The 14,151-nt window shown below is 45.5% G+C and overlaps 1 protein-coding gene across 1 annotated transcript in view; it reads right to left on the bottom strand.

The window, feature by feature from the left end:
* PAPPA (pregnancy-associated plasma protein A, pappalysin 1) overlaps positions 1–14,151 on the bottom strand; it is a gene marked incomplete at its 5' end in the record, with an annotated part of 124,314 nt that overhangs the window by 27,144 nt on the left and 83,019 nt on the right. Inside the window, 4 exons of the mRNA XM_010023942.1 lie at positions 1,290–1,461; positions 2,264–2,474; positions 5,086–5,269; positions 11,459–11,627. Coding sequence (XP_010022244.1) covers positions 1,290–1,461; positions 2,264–2,474; positions 5,086–5,269; positions 11,459–11,627 — 736 coding nt within the window. The remainder of the gene's footprint in view (positions 1–1,289; positions 1,462–2,263; positions 2,475–5,085; positions 5,270–11,458; positions 11,628–14,151) is intronic.

Below are 14,151 nucleotides of genomic sequence, written 5' to 3'. Positions count from 1 at the left end.
CTCTTCCTAACAGTGAATAAAGACATAGCTGTATCTCTCACTTTCCAGAGCTACTTCCTTATTGCTGTAACTCTGATTCCACTGCCTTCTCTTCATGTCTAGCTCATTAATAGCAAACACAAACCCATTATACCAGTTGTTATCACCCTGGCAGCCCAGTTTCCCTGCACTAGCAGCAATGGCACACGTTTCCAGCCACGCTGACCGGTAATAGACGTACAAAGCCACAGATGTTGCATCCCAGAGCTCCCACCCAAACTGCACCCACATGTGCAACTTCTCATTTCACAAGGATCATAACCTCATCTAAGTTTTATACAAGGAAACTTTGGTGCAAAACCCCAGGGGTGTGCATGTTGTCCTGTGAAGAGGGCAGGCCAAGCCAGCAGGGAATGGAGGCAGCAAATGGCTTTAAATGTTTGGAGCAGGTATCAGAGGTGTCTTCACTAGCACTAGGGCATGGTTGGTCCCTTATTAATATGTCCTCAGAACCTGGAATGATATTAAAAGGCCTTTAACAGAGCACTCACTGCTCTGCAAGGTAGCAGCTTCTATATCCCCGCTTTCCCTTCCCAAGTGTATTAAGCAGCAGCAGCACTTCTGGGAGAAGTTACTTATCTCACAAACTATAATTACCTCTGGTGAGGAAAACTAAACAATTCAAACAACATACTAAAGGCCAGACCTTCTCACATCAGTGAACACAACTCTATGAAGTCAAAGGCAACATGCCGATTTATGCCAGATAAGGATCTGACGCCTGATGCCAAATGATACCATCACAGCCAGAAAAACATGAAACTTCAGAGACAGTTCACCTGAATCGTTATAATCCCTATAAATTATCGTATGGCATATGTACATGATGATAATGAGATGAGAGAATTGGAGAGAAAAGCAAGGTAAACAAGAATGACCAGACACGACAAGTGTGGATAACTCATACCCTACTTAGTTTCATTCACTACTCCGTGTTTTCTAGCTAGATCGTAGAGCCACTACGGTAGGTTTTTCAGCCACTTATTGTCTAGAAACATTAAGTCACTCACTGCTAGTCCTTTATAGGTAACAGTTAATACCATTACTACTATCATAAAAACAGTATTTTCAGGCTCTTCACAGTAGCTCTCTTCCTCTACTTTAATGATGTATTTCCCTTTTCCATTTCTCTGTCTCTGGTCTCAGAAGAGCTTGACGGCACTCGGTCCCTCCAAGATCAGAGTCCTTAGGGAACACATGATAAACCCATGCTTGTATGGGCTGAGATAACTTGGATACAAGACACTCACCGACTGATTGTCATCATCTTCACACTTGATCCGGCACTCGCTGTTGAACTGGAAGCCATTGGAGCACTGGTAGAGCCCATGAAACTTGGAAGGAGGAGGGTCGCAGGTAACGGGCACACAAGCGCCCGGCAGCCATGTGCCATCCTGTGTGCACTGGATCTTAAAGGCTCGCCTGTTGGTGCAGGAAAAACCAAGACCATTCAGGGACTGGCTGAGTCAGCTAAGAGCCTCTAAAGCCTCTGAGCTCTGCAAGCAGGTCGCAGGGAATGGGTGCGCGTCAGCTTTTAACACTTGGGGAACAAATTGTGAATCTGCGTCATGAAGTCTCCGAGCAAAAATAATGATTATTTGCAAAGCCAGTATTGAGCTGCCCAGCTTAAACTCCTCTTTTGGCCTTGGACATGTCTCCTAAAACTCTACTTCCCATGCTTGTGGGCTGTGGTTGGTTTGAAGTGGGTTTGTGCGAAGTCAGAAGTTTACAATAGCACTAACCCTTTCCTGTAGAGCTTCAGAGGGGACTCCCCAGGCTGCATATCAAAGGGGTATTACTACGGTAAGGTCTGGTTTTGAGCACTGGTTAGGATTTTCAAAGAAGCCTAAGTGAGGAAGGTGCCTAAGTCCCCTTGAAACTGCACAGCTATCTGCATGAAGGAATTGCTCATAGAATCCCAGACTGGTTTGGGTTGGAAGGAACCTTAAAGCCCATCCAGTTCCAACCCCCTGCCACGGGCAGGGACACCTTCCACTAGAGCAGGTTGCTCCAAGCCCCTGTGTCCAACGTGGCCTTGAACACTGCCAGGGATGGGGCAGCCACAGCTTCTCCGGGCACCCTGTGCCAGCGCCTCACCAAATATTCAGTGATATTCCCTACAGCACACGTAGTCTGTTATAAACAGCCCATCCCTTTCCCAAAATAATTTTAGCTCATGGCTTTCTGAATCATGCTGATGGCATGGCTTTACTCTTGCACGTACTTTCTGGCTTTTCTGGAGGATCCAGGGACATGGTAACCTGGTTTGCATTTGTACTTGCAAAACGAGCCCACTTTGTGCTTATCTTCTCGGCAACGACTTGTCTGGAGATCTGCATTAGGGACAACGGAGGGTGCTCGACACATCAGCTCACAGAGAGCCTCTGGAAAGGACCACAACCCATCCTCCATGCAGGTCAAGTTGCTGTTGTTGCCTGAGAAGAACAGAGAGCAATGTGAACAACGTCCAGCAGGACTATTCTTTCTGACATGTCGTTACACCCATAATACATCAAAAGCCACCTCGATTGGTTTGACAAATTCAACTGTGTATGTCTTATGCATTTTCCCTATGATGGCATTAAATGATTAAGGACTCTGCTTTCAGATGACAGGCAGAGAGTGCTCATTTCAGGAAACACTATAGCATAGGGGAAACCACACTGGCTTTGTAATCTTTTGTGTTTCTCTTCCTTATTTTGTTCCTCTCTGAAATGAAGCTTGCTCATACATCAACCCCCTCCTCTCCAAAGTCATGGCATTAACAGAGCGTTTGGTTCCATTACATTCTTCATTCTGCCTCTGTGTTCTATCTCTTCCCTGAATCTGTCCTTTTTATTTCAATTTTGAGCCTTTTTGAGCAGCATCTGTTAGTATTAGAGTCACTACTCCAACACAATGAGGAGCCATTCTCAGCTGGGGACAGTCAGTCCTTGGGGACTACTGTGATAAATACGATTCATAATACTCATTAGAGACTCATTTTCCTTAGGAAGCTTTCTTGGCCAGCACCTCAAAGGTAAAAGGTACAATAGATCTATTTGCCTCTGCTATGACCTACTTGACTTCAGAAGGTTAAGCTAAAAGTAGCCTAGTCTCAGTGTATTTCACATTCTTTGTTATTTTATATTGTATGTTGAAAAGGAATAAGCTTTTCCTAAGAAACAAAGCACAGCTATGAGCCACTAACCCTTCAAAAATCCCTAATACTCTATTGAAATCCCCAAGCATTGCTGCAGGAACTCTTCTCAACCCACAAGGCATATTTTCAACACTAAGCCAACTTCAGGAGTTATCCCAAATAATACTGACAAAATGCTAACCCCAGAGCAATGCCATCTCTCTGAGAGGGAAGGAAAAGAGCTGGGGCATGAGGCTGGAATTCAAAGAAGAAAACAAAAGGCTATGGAGGCCTCAGGAAGGTATGTAGAGGAGCCCTCCTGCCCTCCCCACAAAGATAAGAGAAGCTGCATTCAATCAGGCTTGGCTTTCTCTTTCCCCTCACCGACTGCAGATGATTGCAGAGGTACTGTGTGCAGAAGGGAGCTCTTTTCTAGAGCACCAGCATGCTCCTCTGCTCTGACTCATGCAGCAGCTCTGCAAACCAGCCATGGTGATATCATACTTGCCATTGCAAAGTGATAAGCTGTGACATTACCAACAGTGGCTGTCATGACGTCAGTGATTGAGTTAGGCATGAGTCACTCCAGCGCCATTCTCCAGAAGCTTAGTGGCAACATCTATTAGTCATCACTGATGGCTCTACACCAAATGGTGCCTTTACCTCACAGCTTACAGGGCTTCAGGACAAAAGGGTAGTGATCCTACCCACCAGAGCTGCACACCCTCACCAGGGGGTTGGTTATCATCCCTCTAGCTCCCCCCATCAGAGTCATCAGCTGAAGCTGTTGTGGGTCATGATGAGTGTCATTGTTTGCACTGCTGCCCTCAAAAAATTCCAGGCATTTTCAGTGAAAAAACACCTCTTGTGGAAAATAATTTTTATGAACAGAAAAAGGGAATTCTTTGATAAAAATCTCCATTTAAGTAGTTTTAACTTTCGCTGTGTGTTGGCTGCTTGTGGTTACCCTCCTAAATCAGAGTAAAAGGAATTAAGCAATTTAAGCAATTTAGTTATATATGAAGAAATCAACATATCCCTTCACTGAAATAAAAAGTACTTCCCATGCCTCTTTGGAGGTTTGCAATGAATCCTAGCAGAAAAGGTGATACCACGTGTACAAAACAGATTACACAGCCTTTGTACCCGAGCTGACAACAGCAGTTGAGATTACTCCAGTGCAAGATGACAAGTTCATCTGGCTGCAATGTTCCTTCAAATTAACAATGATATCTTTTTGTGTTTCGCGAAGACCAGATCAAAAAGGGTAATGTGCTAGTGAGCAAAAGAGTTGGTAGTGCTGAGAGGATGATGGGGATGCTCACAGAAAAGCAGCAGGGAAGAAGATGGGGAAGGAAAGGAAAGAAGGCAGCAAAGTGTGTTATTTTTAAGAAAAAAAAACACAATTGTAGAGTTCCAAACAAGAACAGGAGAGAGAGGTCAGAGGGAGAGCAAGATGAGTGTGGAAAAGGAGAGAGGTGATGGGTGGGTTAGGAAAAACAGGGATGGGAATGGCGCTGCCGGGACATGGGACTTCTCAGTCTTCTCCTGCCTTTCCAAATACATGGAGGGCACATAGAAAAGAGTCAGACACAGAAAACAGAAGGCATGGAAAAGAAGATGAGAGAGTTCAGTTTGATTTATCCCCATGACTTTCCCATGTTTTGGTTGTATGGAAGTAATATTCACTGTCATTACTGCCTGGCCAGCCGCGATCAAGGAAAGGTCAAAGGAAGGTAATAGAGAGATGCAAAGGAACTTAACTTCTAATATAAATAAACCTTCCCATAGAGTCTCATAATTCCTCATACTTAAAATATCATGAATAATTCTAAACCAACAGCAGCAGTAACATAGATTACTAGGAACAGTCTGTGTTAGTGGTGTAGCTACCCCCAGGTCATGGCACAGACACCTTCTGTTACCTTTCAGAACAGCAGGAGGTCGGCAACTGAAGGAGCATTTCTTGCCAAAGGTGGTGCCCTCGCTGCAGTTGAAGGTGGCTGGGTAGACATGGTACTGGTCTGGGACACCGCAATCCACAGGCTCGCATGTCACCTGCTTGTTCCACTTCCCATCTGTGCAAGTCATGGTGATGCTGGACTCCATCTGCAAAAAGGCACATGTCTACAGCCACCACAGCCAGCAAGATCAAAACCATTCCAAGCCTAATAACAGCTATTAACGTGGCTCACAAGTTAAGCAACACGGGGCCTGATCTCTACCATCACCATTTGGACAGCAGCTACTAAAACCAAGGTCCTACAAGAAAGAGGGTCAGAGAACCAGGATGGATTTTTGTCACACCTGGGTGGGAAACCAAAGTGCTTCAATATAAAGAGCAGAGCACTACAAATAATCAGAACTCTTGTCTGCATTGTCTCCTGAGACAAGCTGAGAAGTTGGCTGAGCTGTTTGGAACTGTTTGGAGCTGACAGACATTCCCAGGTCCCTGTCACTGTGCAGTGACACAGCCACTCCAAGGGGATCCCTGTGTACTTCTCAGAAGTCAAACTCACTCTTGAATTTGAAGTAAAAGCCAACGTGACATGAACCCATTTGGGACTCTCATCTGAGGCTCTCCCAGGAGATGTCAGTCACCCTTAGGCTGGGGTACCAAGAGAGGTGGCCCAGGCCATGTTAACATTGTGTTCAGATACTGACAGCTGCTGCTATGGCTTTGACTATCAGAGTGTCCTGAGGCTCCAAAAGAAACCAGGGCCCTGCTGTCCTGGCACTGGGAACACACCCTGAGAGACAGGCTTTTCCCTGGAGAGACCTGCAACAGAGAGACCCCAGAGCATCCTGTCCATACATTCACCTGGCACTTGAGAGGTTGAATACAGAGTCAGTGCCTGTGCTGTGACTTCCCTAAAGTCACTCTATCATCACAGCTACCCAGTGGCTACACTTCTATTGATTTGAGGAATAATACAAACAATGCAGCAGATTGAAATCCTAAAGTGCTAGGGAGAGAGAAAATAAGGGGCGGGGAGGCAAAGGAGCCACCCAAAACTAAGATGAAGAATTTACTGGGTGACCGAAGAACAAACAGATGTTGACAAAGAGACCGAACAACATATCCATTTCCGAAGTAAAAAGGGAAAATTAACAACTAGAAGTGAAGAATCTGAAAGTAGCACTCTTCCCTCCTTACCAGAATAAAGAGAAGGGCAGAAGAAAAAGGAATGTGAGAAACCCAAACACGAGAAGGGGAAGATACCGTCGAGGAATCTGACCGAGCCGTACAGCAGCACTGCTCTGCCTCCAGGGAATATTTTATTCAGGGCTGGTACGCTCACAGGAGATTTGCACTGCTGACCATTGATCTGGGTTTATAAAAGGAAGGAGAATTTTTCTAGCACACATCAAAGGGACCTGGATTCCCTTTTTGCAAAAACACCCTAATGGTTTTAACAGAAGTTCAGACCTGTCTCCCTTTGATATATGGTTGCATTCAGAATGGAAAAAGCAGTCCCAGAGCTGAGAAACTGGACACTTCCCCAGTGGGCACAAAACCCCTTTTCTAGACCGTGGAGTTTGTTTAAACAGGGAGCACTGCTGATGGAAAAAAATGTTGTTTCTGCAAATTCAGAGTAGCACATTCTGGGATTCCTGGAGCGCTCAGGTGAAGTGACACTCTGTGCTCTCATTCCCAGTCATTTTGCTCCCCAGCGGCTGTTAGTTCTGCCTTTGTTGCCAATCAGAATATCTGCACCATTAAAGAGTATATATAACCTGTAGACAGTTGATAACTGGAAGATGTCTGTACTTCCAGGAAGTTGTGGTGTGATGGCCACAGGAGAAGGGATGATACAGAGTATTTTCACGACTTCATAATGCATACACACAGCATTACCACCACATTTGCGCTCCAGGCTTGGCTGCCCCAGCATTCAGCAAAGCCTCCATTTCCCTTCAGAGATGCTATCATCAAATAACACTCCAGCACCACAACAGGAGGAGGTTAAAACATAAACCCAAGCTATTGATGTCAGGGCCTATCCAAACATTATGGAAAAGACTTGGGTCTTGCACTGTATCTTGCTGGATTCTGAATCCACACTAAGCACAGGGAAGTGATAGGAGATTTCAGTTGCTGGTGTTGGTGTGATCTAGTTTAGAAATAAGTGGTTGTTCCTGATAGCCAATACTGGTTGCTGAGACACACTATGGTGCGCAAGGGAGTTTCTCTAATGACAGGGTTGCACATCAGATGTACCTCTACAGAACACCAAATAAACAGTGCAAATTCAGGATCTGGAATATAACAGAGCCATTTAAACAGAAACAATATCTATGCATGACAATCACAGCTTATGGAAAATGGGCCAGAACGTTTAGCCCAAGCTAACATTTTTGAGAGTATTCCAGATGCAACCATGGTCTTTGTTAGCAGAAAGCTAACATGGGGTTTTTCCCTATGGTACTTTCCCAACAAAAACACTAACCAAATATGGAGGAGTCCCCTCCTTCCAAACCCATATGGCTTTTCCTCTTCCTGGCACACTGGCAAGGCCATTCCCACACAGAGGAGCTGTGCCCATGTGGGTAAGATCCTGGCTTCTCAGCTTTTTCCAGTAATTTGTTCCACACTTTGTATGATGGAAGCTGAGGTTTTCAAGGTCAGACATAATAATGGCACTTTTTAGAGCATGTCTATCACGTCATCACTTCAAGCAATAGGAGCACATGCACTTCTGCAGCAGAACATAACAGAACATTCCCCGCAATGGAGACAAAGACTAGTGGCTTTGATTGAAAGAACAGGGGACAACCCTACCACGGAAATCACTGCAGATGGCACTCACCAGCTTTCAGCTTGTCCCTGTTGTGATGTCCCACCTGAAGGGGGGATCATTGCAGTGCCCAGGGGCAGGACCCCAGGCTGCTGAGCCGAAGCTCATCTCTCCCCAACACCATGCTGCACCTCGGGGGTATTTCCAGTTGACTTGGCCTGAGCAGTGCTGCCTTCAGCTCCAGCACTGAGTGTTAGCGGCAGCATCTGCATCTGCCTTTGCAGATCTCCCACCCGAAGCCTGAGCAGGCACGTGCCTGTTTCGCCTGTCTGATCTGACAAGGTCACACAGCTCACAGCAGTCCACACGAAGGACTTGGCTTTCTCATCTGGTTTATTAGCTGTCACTTTGGGCACTTTGTGCTGCTTTGACTGGCATCACAGCAACTGCTTCCCTTCATGTCCTGCCTTCCAAAAGAGCCTTACGCAAGGAGGGGGGGCAGGCGAGGAGGACAAAAAGCAGGGAAAAAAGAGCCTCCAAAGATACAGTGTGCAGGCAGGGCAGTGAAGAGGATGCAAACTTAAACTAATCTGGTGCCAGAAAGATTTGTTCCTTGGGACTTTTAACAGCCTGGGAGAATTTGTGTCTCCTTCCTGCTGCCCAAGATCCCAGCCGGCTCCTTCTTCCAGCGATGCTTCACGTGTGAAGTTTCCTCTCCTTAAAAATGAACAGCTGTGCCCTCCCCTCTAAGTATTCTTCCACTTCTGCCCACTACTGTGCCTCTAATTGAACCCACATGAGCCGCGCTTTCTTTTCCAGGCATGATTGATGATGCCTTTGCACAACATTAGGGAGCTGCTGGGTTTTAAATAACACCTCTTGACCAGAGCAGCAGTGGTGGTGGCTTCAAGGAGAGATGACAACAAGCAACTGAATGAGAGGGCCTTTCAGTGAAGGACAAGAGCAGAGCAGTGAAAGACAATGAGGGAAAAAGGAGAGAAGAAAGAGCATCGGAGTTGTCAGGGGGGTGGGAAGAAACTGGAGGGAAATAGAAACATCCCAAGATCTTCTTAGTGAGAAAGGCACAGGAAGGATTTTGCTTCATTACTATGAAAACCCTTTTTCATTGTTGTTGCTGAAATCCCTAAATGGGGATGAGAGAGCGCAAGAGCCTGTAAACAGCTCAGCTTTTTTGTATTTTCAAACCGTTTCTCCTGCGCACGGTGCTGACGGGTTTTAGGGTTTGGTGATTTTATGGAGTTTTAACAGAATTTGGAATGGGAACTTCTCAGAGAGCAGAGATGAATGAATTTTTTGCCCTAAACCTGATTAAAATGGTGGCTTCAGAAGGCACAGAGGCCAGAAAGTGCAGAAACTGTTAAGAAGAATTTCAAAGACCCCTCAGATGTAAAAGATTGATTTGAAATGTGACTTGTGCCCCTGCATCTCTGAGGTGCTTTTGAAACTTTTGCTTTTAATTCTCTGTTCACCCCTTTTTTTTCTGCCTTTCGGTGAAATACAGAAGACAAATGTGGTTCAGATGCTAAACCAGGGTGTCATCTTCATCAGCATGCGGTGGTCATGGCCCACTGATGTTCGGTCTGCTCTTTGAGACATTGCACCTCACCTCAGCCTCCTTCATACCCAAGAGTGTGAAACATCAGCAAAGCTACTTTCCTTCCTCCTCTTCCTCATGCAGCCTCCCACGCTATCAGTTAAATGAGAAAAAAAACAGCTCTAGATCCTCAAATCAGTCAAACAAGCAAACTATCCAACTAGATGACAACAGTGAAACAACCAACAGTCAGTGTAAGGTCCCGCGATCACAGCAGAAGGTCCCTCTGACATAGATAACAACCCACATGCCCTATCTCATCTCCAAATGATTGTGATCAGAAAAGGAGCTAAAGCAATCGTGGAAGGAACACAATGCAATTCAATACAACACAATATGAGGAATCCAAGCCATTGACTCTGGACTTTCTTGGATAATTAATTGCTTTCCTACATGTTCCAGAAGTTCTGGTTTGAAGCACCTGACGCAAAGAAGTAAAACAAGACGATAGTGAAAGAAACTGTCTGTTCCTTTTCAACAGATCTCCAAAGCATATGAGTAAACTTTTAAAGCATGTGTTTAATGTGCTCAGCTGAACACGGAAGTCTTTAAGATGCTCCACTTGCAAAACAAATCCATTGGCCTCAGGGGTTTTATCGGTGGAAAAAAGATGATGAAGTGCAATAGGAGACCAGGGTGAGAGGAAGCATGTTGTAATAGGCAGTGAATCATATTAGCTAGGGGTGCTAAAATCCTCCACTCCTGTCATATGAGTCTGATCAAGGCTCTGAAACCAAACTTCTCAGAGCAAAACCATATACAGTTGGATGAGCACCTCCAAAAGGTACTTTCTGAATGTAAGTAACATGTTTAGGCTGTTTTATTTGGTTTGGGACTCCTGTGTGTTCAATATACAGATCCCTTCCAACTGCTTCAGCCATTCAGGCTTGTTTGAGAACTTGTTGTGTAAAAATGCTCAGCTGGAGCTGGGGTTCTGGTGCTGATGCCAATTAGGATGGAAGAGGCCCAACTCGCGGGGTCCTGTATTTGTTTTGTAATTGAATTGAAAGGGCTGACTCATTCCCCTCCACTCTGTCTCCCCCCTCTACAAGCTCATGAAGAACACAGGATTTCACAAATACAGACTGGCTGCTGAGCACGCTGCCTGCCCCAGCCCTCCCAGCCCCACACGTGTGTGCGTTGCCCCAACGACATGAGAAGATGGGGGAAATCATGTCCATGTCCTGCTCATAGACTGGGGTGTCTGCTCTGCACCCTGCTCCCAGCGGCATGTCGAGGCTGGGCCACTCATCACATACACCTCATCCACCTCCCCCAGCACAAAGGACCTGCATTTTATATTAAGGTTTAAAGAAATAGATAGTTTTCCTCAATACTCTACTCACTGCATCAAGACATGCTGCTTTGGTAGGAGTGGATTATTAATGCATGGCTTAGAGAAGATGGGGAGCACTCCCTGGCTCACTGGGGGTAGGTTTTTGGTGCTTTGTTTGGAAGCAAAGGGGTTTGGGTGCTTTTCCACCTCCTTACTCCCATTTCTGCAGTTTCAGGGTGTGGTTGGGAGCAGATGGACTGAAACTGCAAGGGAGTTAAGACATTGTTAGTCTCAACCCGAGGGATAAAAATGAGGTATTTTGCCCAGAAACTGGTTGTGCAAAAACACAAACACCCCACCCCCCCAAAAAAACAACCTAAGAAACATTGTTTGGCTGAGTAGAGCCAATGAGATCAAAGAAGGCCTGAACACATACTTAAACCTTTTGGGTTGAAAACTTCTAAATCTGGGGAACATCTAAGCTTTGCTCACTGTCAGTCCCTCTTCCTACAGAGTCAGGTTGCTCCTGTTCTGATAAGTATTTGGGTAAGTCCTTGTCCCAAGGGCTGAGCTGAGATTTTGGGGTTTAGACTCAGTTATTTCTCAGTCTCTTTACATCAGTTTGCTCATCCCCGTCTTGTGGGTCACACGAAACCAACAGAACAAACCTGGTTCTTGCTGAGATCATTGTCCCGCTGGACCTGCAGAGTGTAGCCTGCCTTGCAGCTCACGTTGCACTGGGCCCCGTTGTACCACCCGCCGCCGGAGCAGTCCAGCAGCGCGTGCTCAATCTCCAGCTTCTGGCAGTCAGTGGCTTCACAGGAGTAGTGGACACAGCTGGGGGGGAGGCAAGAAGTGGCATTTTCATTCAGTTCATTTCCTTCCCCCCGTAAAAACAAGCGTGTCTGACTGACAAACTCATCACTTGTCCAACATCAGGTACACAGGCTGCATATTGAACCCAGCTGACCAGGGAACAACCCTCTAGTTATGTCTTCTGAAGGACAGGGACAGTGATAACACTGATGACAATGAAGCAAATGACAGGTCTTGTGGTAAAAGGGAAGAACCTGCCAATTCTGCACAATTACCTTCTGTTCTGCAGTATTCGACTGCGCTGTGGCCTTCCTACTCCTGTACCAACATCCATCCATCCATCCCACAAAAGCATTCTCCCTCCAAGAACAGTTCTTATGCCCCATCCGACTATAAATCACAGCTGAATTCAGGACTGCTTGATATTTCTAGTGATAAGTGTGCATGTGTGTATGTGTGAGGAGGGGGTTGTGTGACAGACACTCTTATCTTTGAGGAACTCGACTGAAATCAACACATTCATTTCATTCTACTTCATGAGGGACACCAAACATCAGCTGTGTAGCTGTGTTGATAAGCTCTTATCAAGCTCAGCAGCAAGCTGTCATTTCACATCTCTCCAGTTGCTGTCCTCCCATCCATAAAATGTTTTCCTGGATGAAAACTGCTCTCCCTACAGTTAATTACTGTAACATTTAGCACAAGTTGTAAAAAGAGGTTTTTGTTTTATTTTTGTATACACAGAGAGGTCTGATTGACACAAAATCTTTGACTGTCTCTGACGACCTGAATCAAACATTACAGCACACGTCCCTCAGCTAAAGGGCAATGAAAATGCTGAGAATCTTAAAGCATTTAAGAGTGGACTCAGATTAGATACAAGGAAGAGATTTTTTTACAATGAAGGTGGTAAGACACTGTCACAGGTGCCCAGAGAGGTGGTGGATGCCACATCCCTGGGAACATCCAAGGTCAGGTTGGACTAGGCTCTTAGCAACCTGATCTAGTTGAAGATGTCCCTGCTTATGGTAGGGGATTGGACTAAATGGCCTTTAAAAGTCCCTTCCAACCCAAACTAATTTATGATTCTACGTGCAAGGATGTTTTGCTGGATTAGAGACAAAATCTCAGATAAGGATTTCTACAAGATTATTTGCTGAAAATTAAAATCAGTTTAAATTAAATACAGTTAAATTAATTTGGAGGAGGGAAAACCTGAACTTATTTCACCATCTGCATGGATTGGGAAGAACCTGAAACACAGAAACTTATAAAAAAAAGGGAAAGCAATGCATCAATACGCATATTTTGAAATGGATTACAAGCAAGCTACTCCTGTCTCCTAGAAAAAAGGTTAACAGCCACAAAACCCCCATCCACCTTAGTAAGCACAGGACTTAGCATGTCCATGCTGTTTTGCTGTGTTCAAAGCATTGTGCAGACATTATCTAATTAATTTTCATTACACCCCAGTGAGACACCTGGGCTGGTATTGTTATCCCCATGTTACTGATAGAGAAGCACATCTGCACATGTCTCCACAGAGCTCTAGATTAGATTAAATGACAGTATTATGTACCTCCACAACTCATTGCTGTGTCCCAGACTAGTGCTATAAGTGAAATGCCCGCTGCTTGTAATTTAAGGTTGCTTGTTCACTGCAGCACTTCCCTGGAGTGTGATGAGCCATAAACAATTTCTACATTCAGAAAGATCTTATTTCCTCATTGTGCACAAAGTATTGCCGCTGACAGGCCTGAGGCAGGAGAATTCCACCTCTGTATTGGCCAACTTGATACCCTTGTATGCAACAAACAGCGCCCCGTCTATCAGCACTGCAACTGTGATGCTCATTACTTCTGTAGGACAGATGATCCCCTGCCAGAGCTGACCTACATAGTGATCCTGCTGTCAGCAGGATCACCTCTGCCCCATACCAAGGGTTTCATGCATGCTTTCCAGATGCTGCAACTGACTGACATACAAATTTACACTGCCATGGATCTCACTGTGCACTGACCCATAAGACTGTGGAGGAGATGGTGGAATCATAGAATCAACCAGGTTGGAAAAGACCTTTTAAGATCATAAAGTCCAACCATTCCCCAGCACTGCCAAGGCCACCACTAAACCATGTCACTGAGGGCCTCGTCTACACCGTTTGTGAACATTTCCAGGGATAGTGACTCCAGCACTGCCCAGGGCAGCCTGTTCCAATGCCTGAGCACCCTCTGGGGAAGGAATTGTTCCTCAGCTCCATCTAAACCTCCCCTGGTGCATCTTGAGGCTGTTACCTCTTGTCCTAAAGAAGAACAAGTGGACAGCATACGCTAGTGCCCAGGTGGTCTCTTGCAGAGAAGTGAAGTGAGGAGAACACCCATGTGCAATTGTCTTTAAATGCCCAACATGAATCACCCAGGAGTGTGAACCACAGACTTGACTTGGGCAGCAGCCCCTTAGGCACCCTGAGCAGAGCAGTAGCCTACTACTGACCTCACAGCACTGCTATTAAGTCACCAATTGACATCAGCAGGCATATCTGAAA

This window comes from Nestor notabilis, unplaced genomic scaffold, assembly GCF_000696875.1.
Source record: "Nestor notabilis isolate BGI_N333 unplaced genomic scaffold, ASM69687v1 scaffold7311, whole genome shotgun sequence".
Classification (NCBI taxonomy): domain Eukaryota; kingdom Metazoa; phylum Chordata; class Aves; order Psittaciformes; family Psittacidae; genus Nestor; species Nestor notabilis.
Note: the sequence above shows the minus strand (reverse complement) of the source record. Positions and strands in the feature narration are given on the sequence as shown.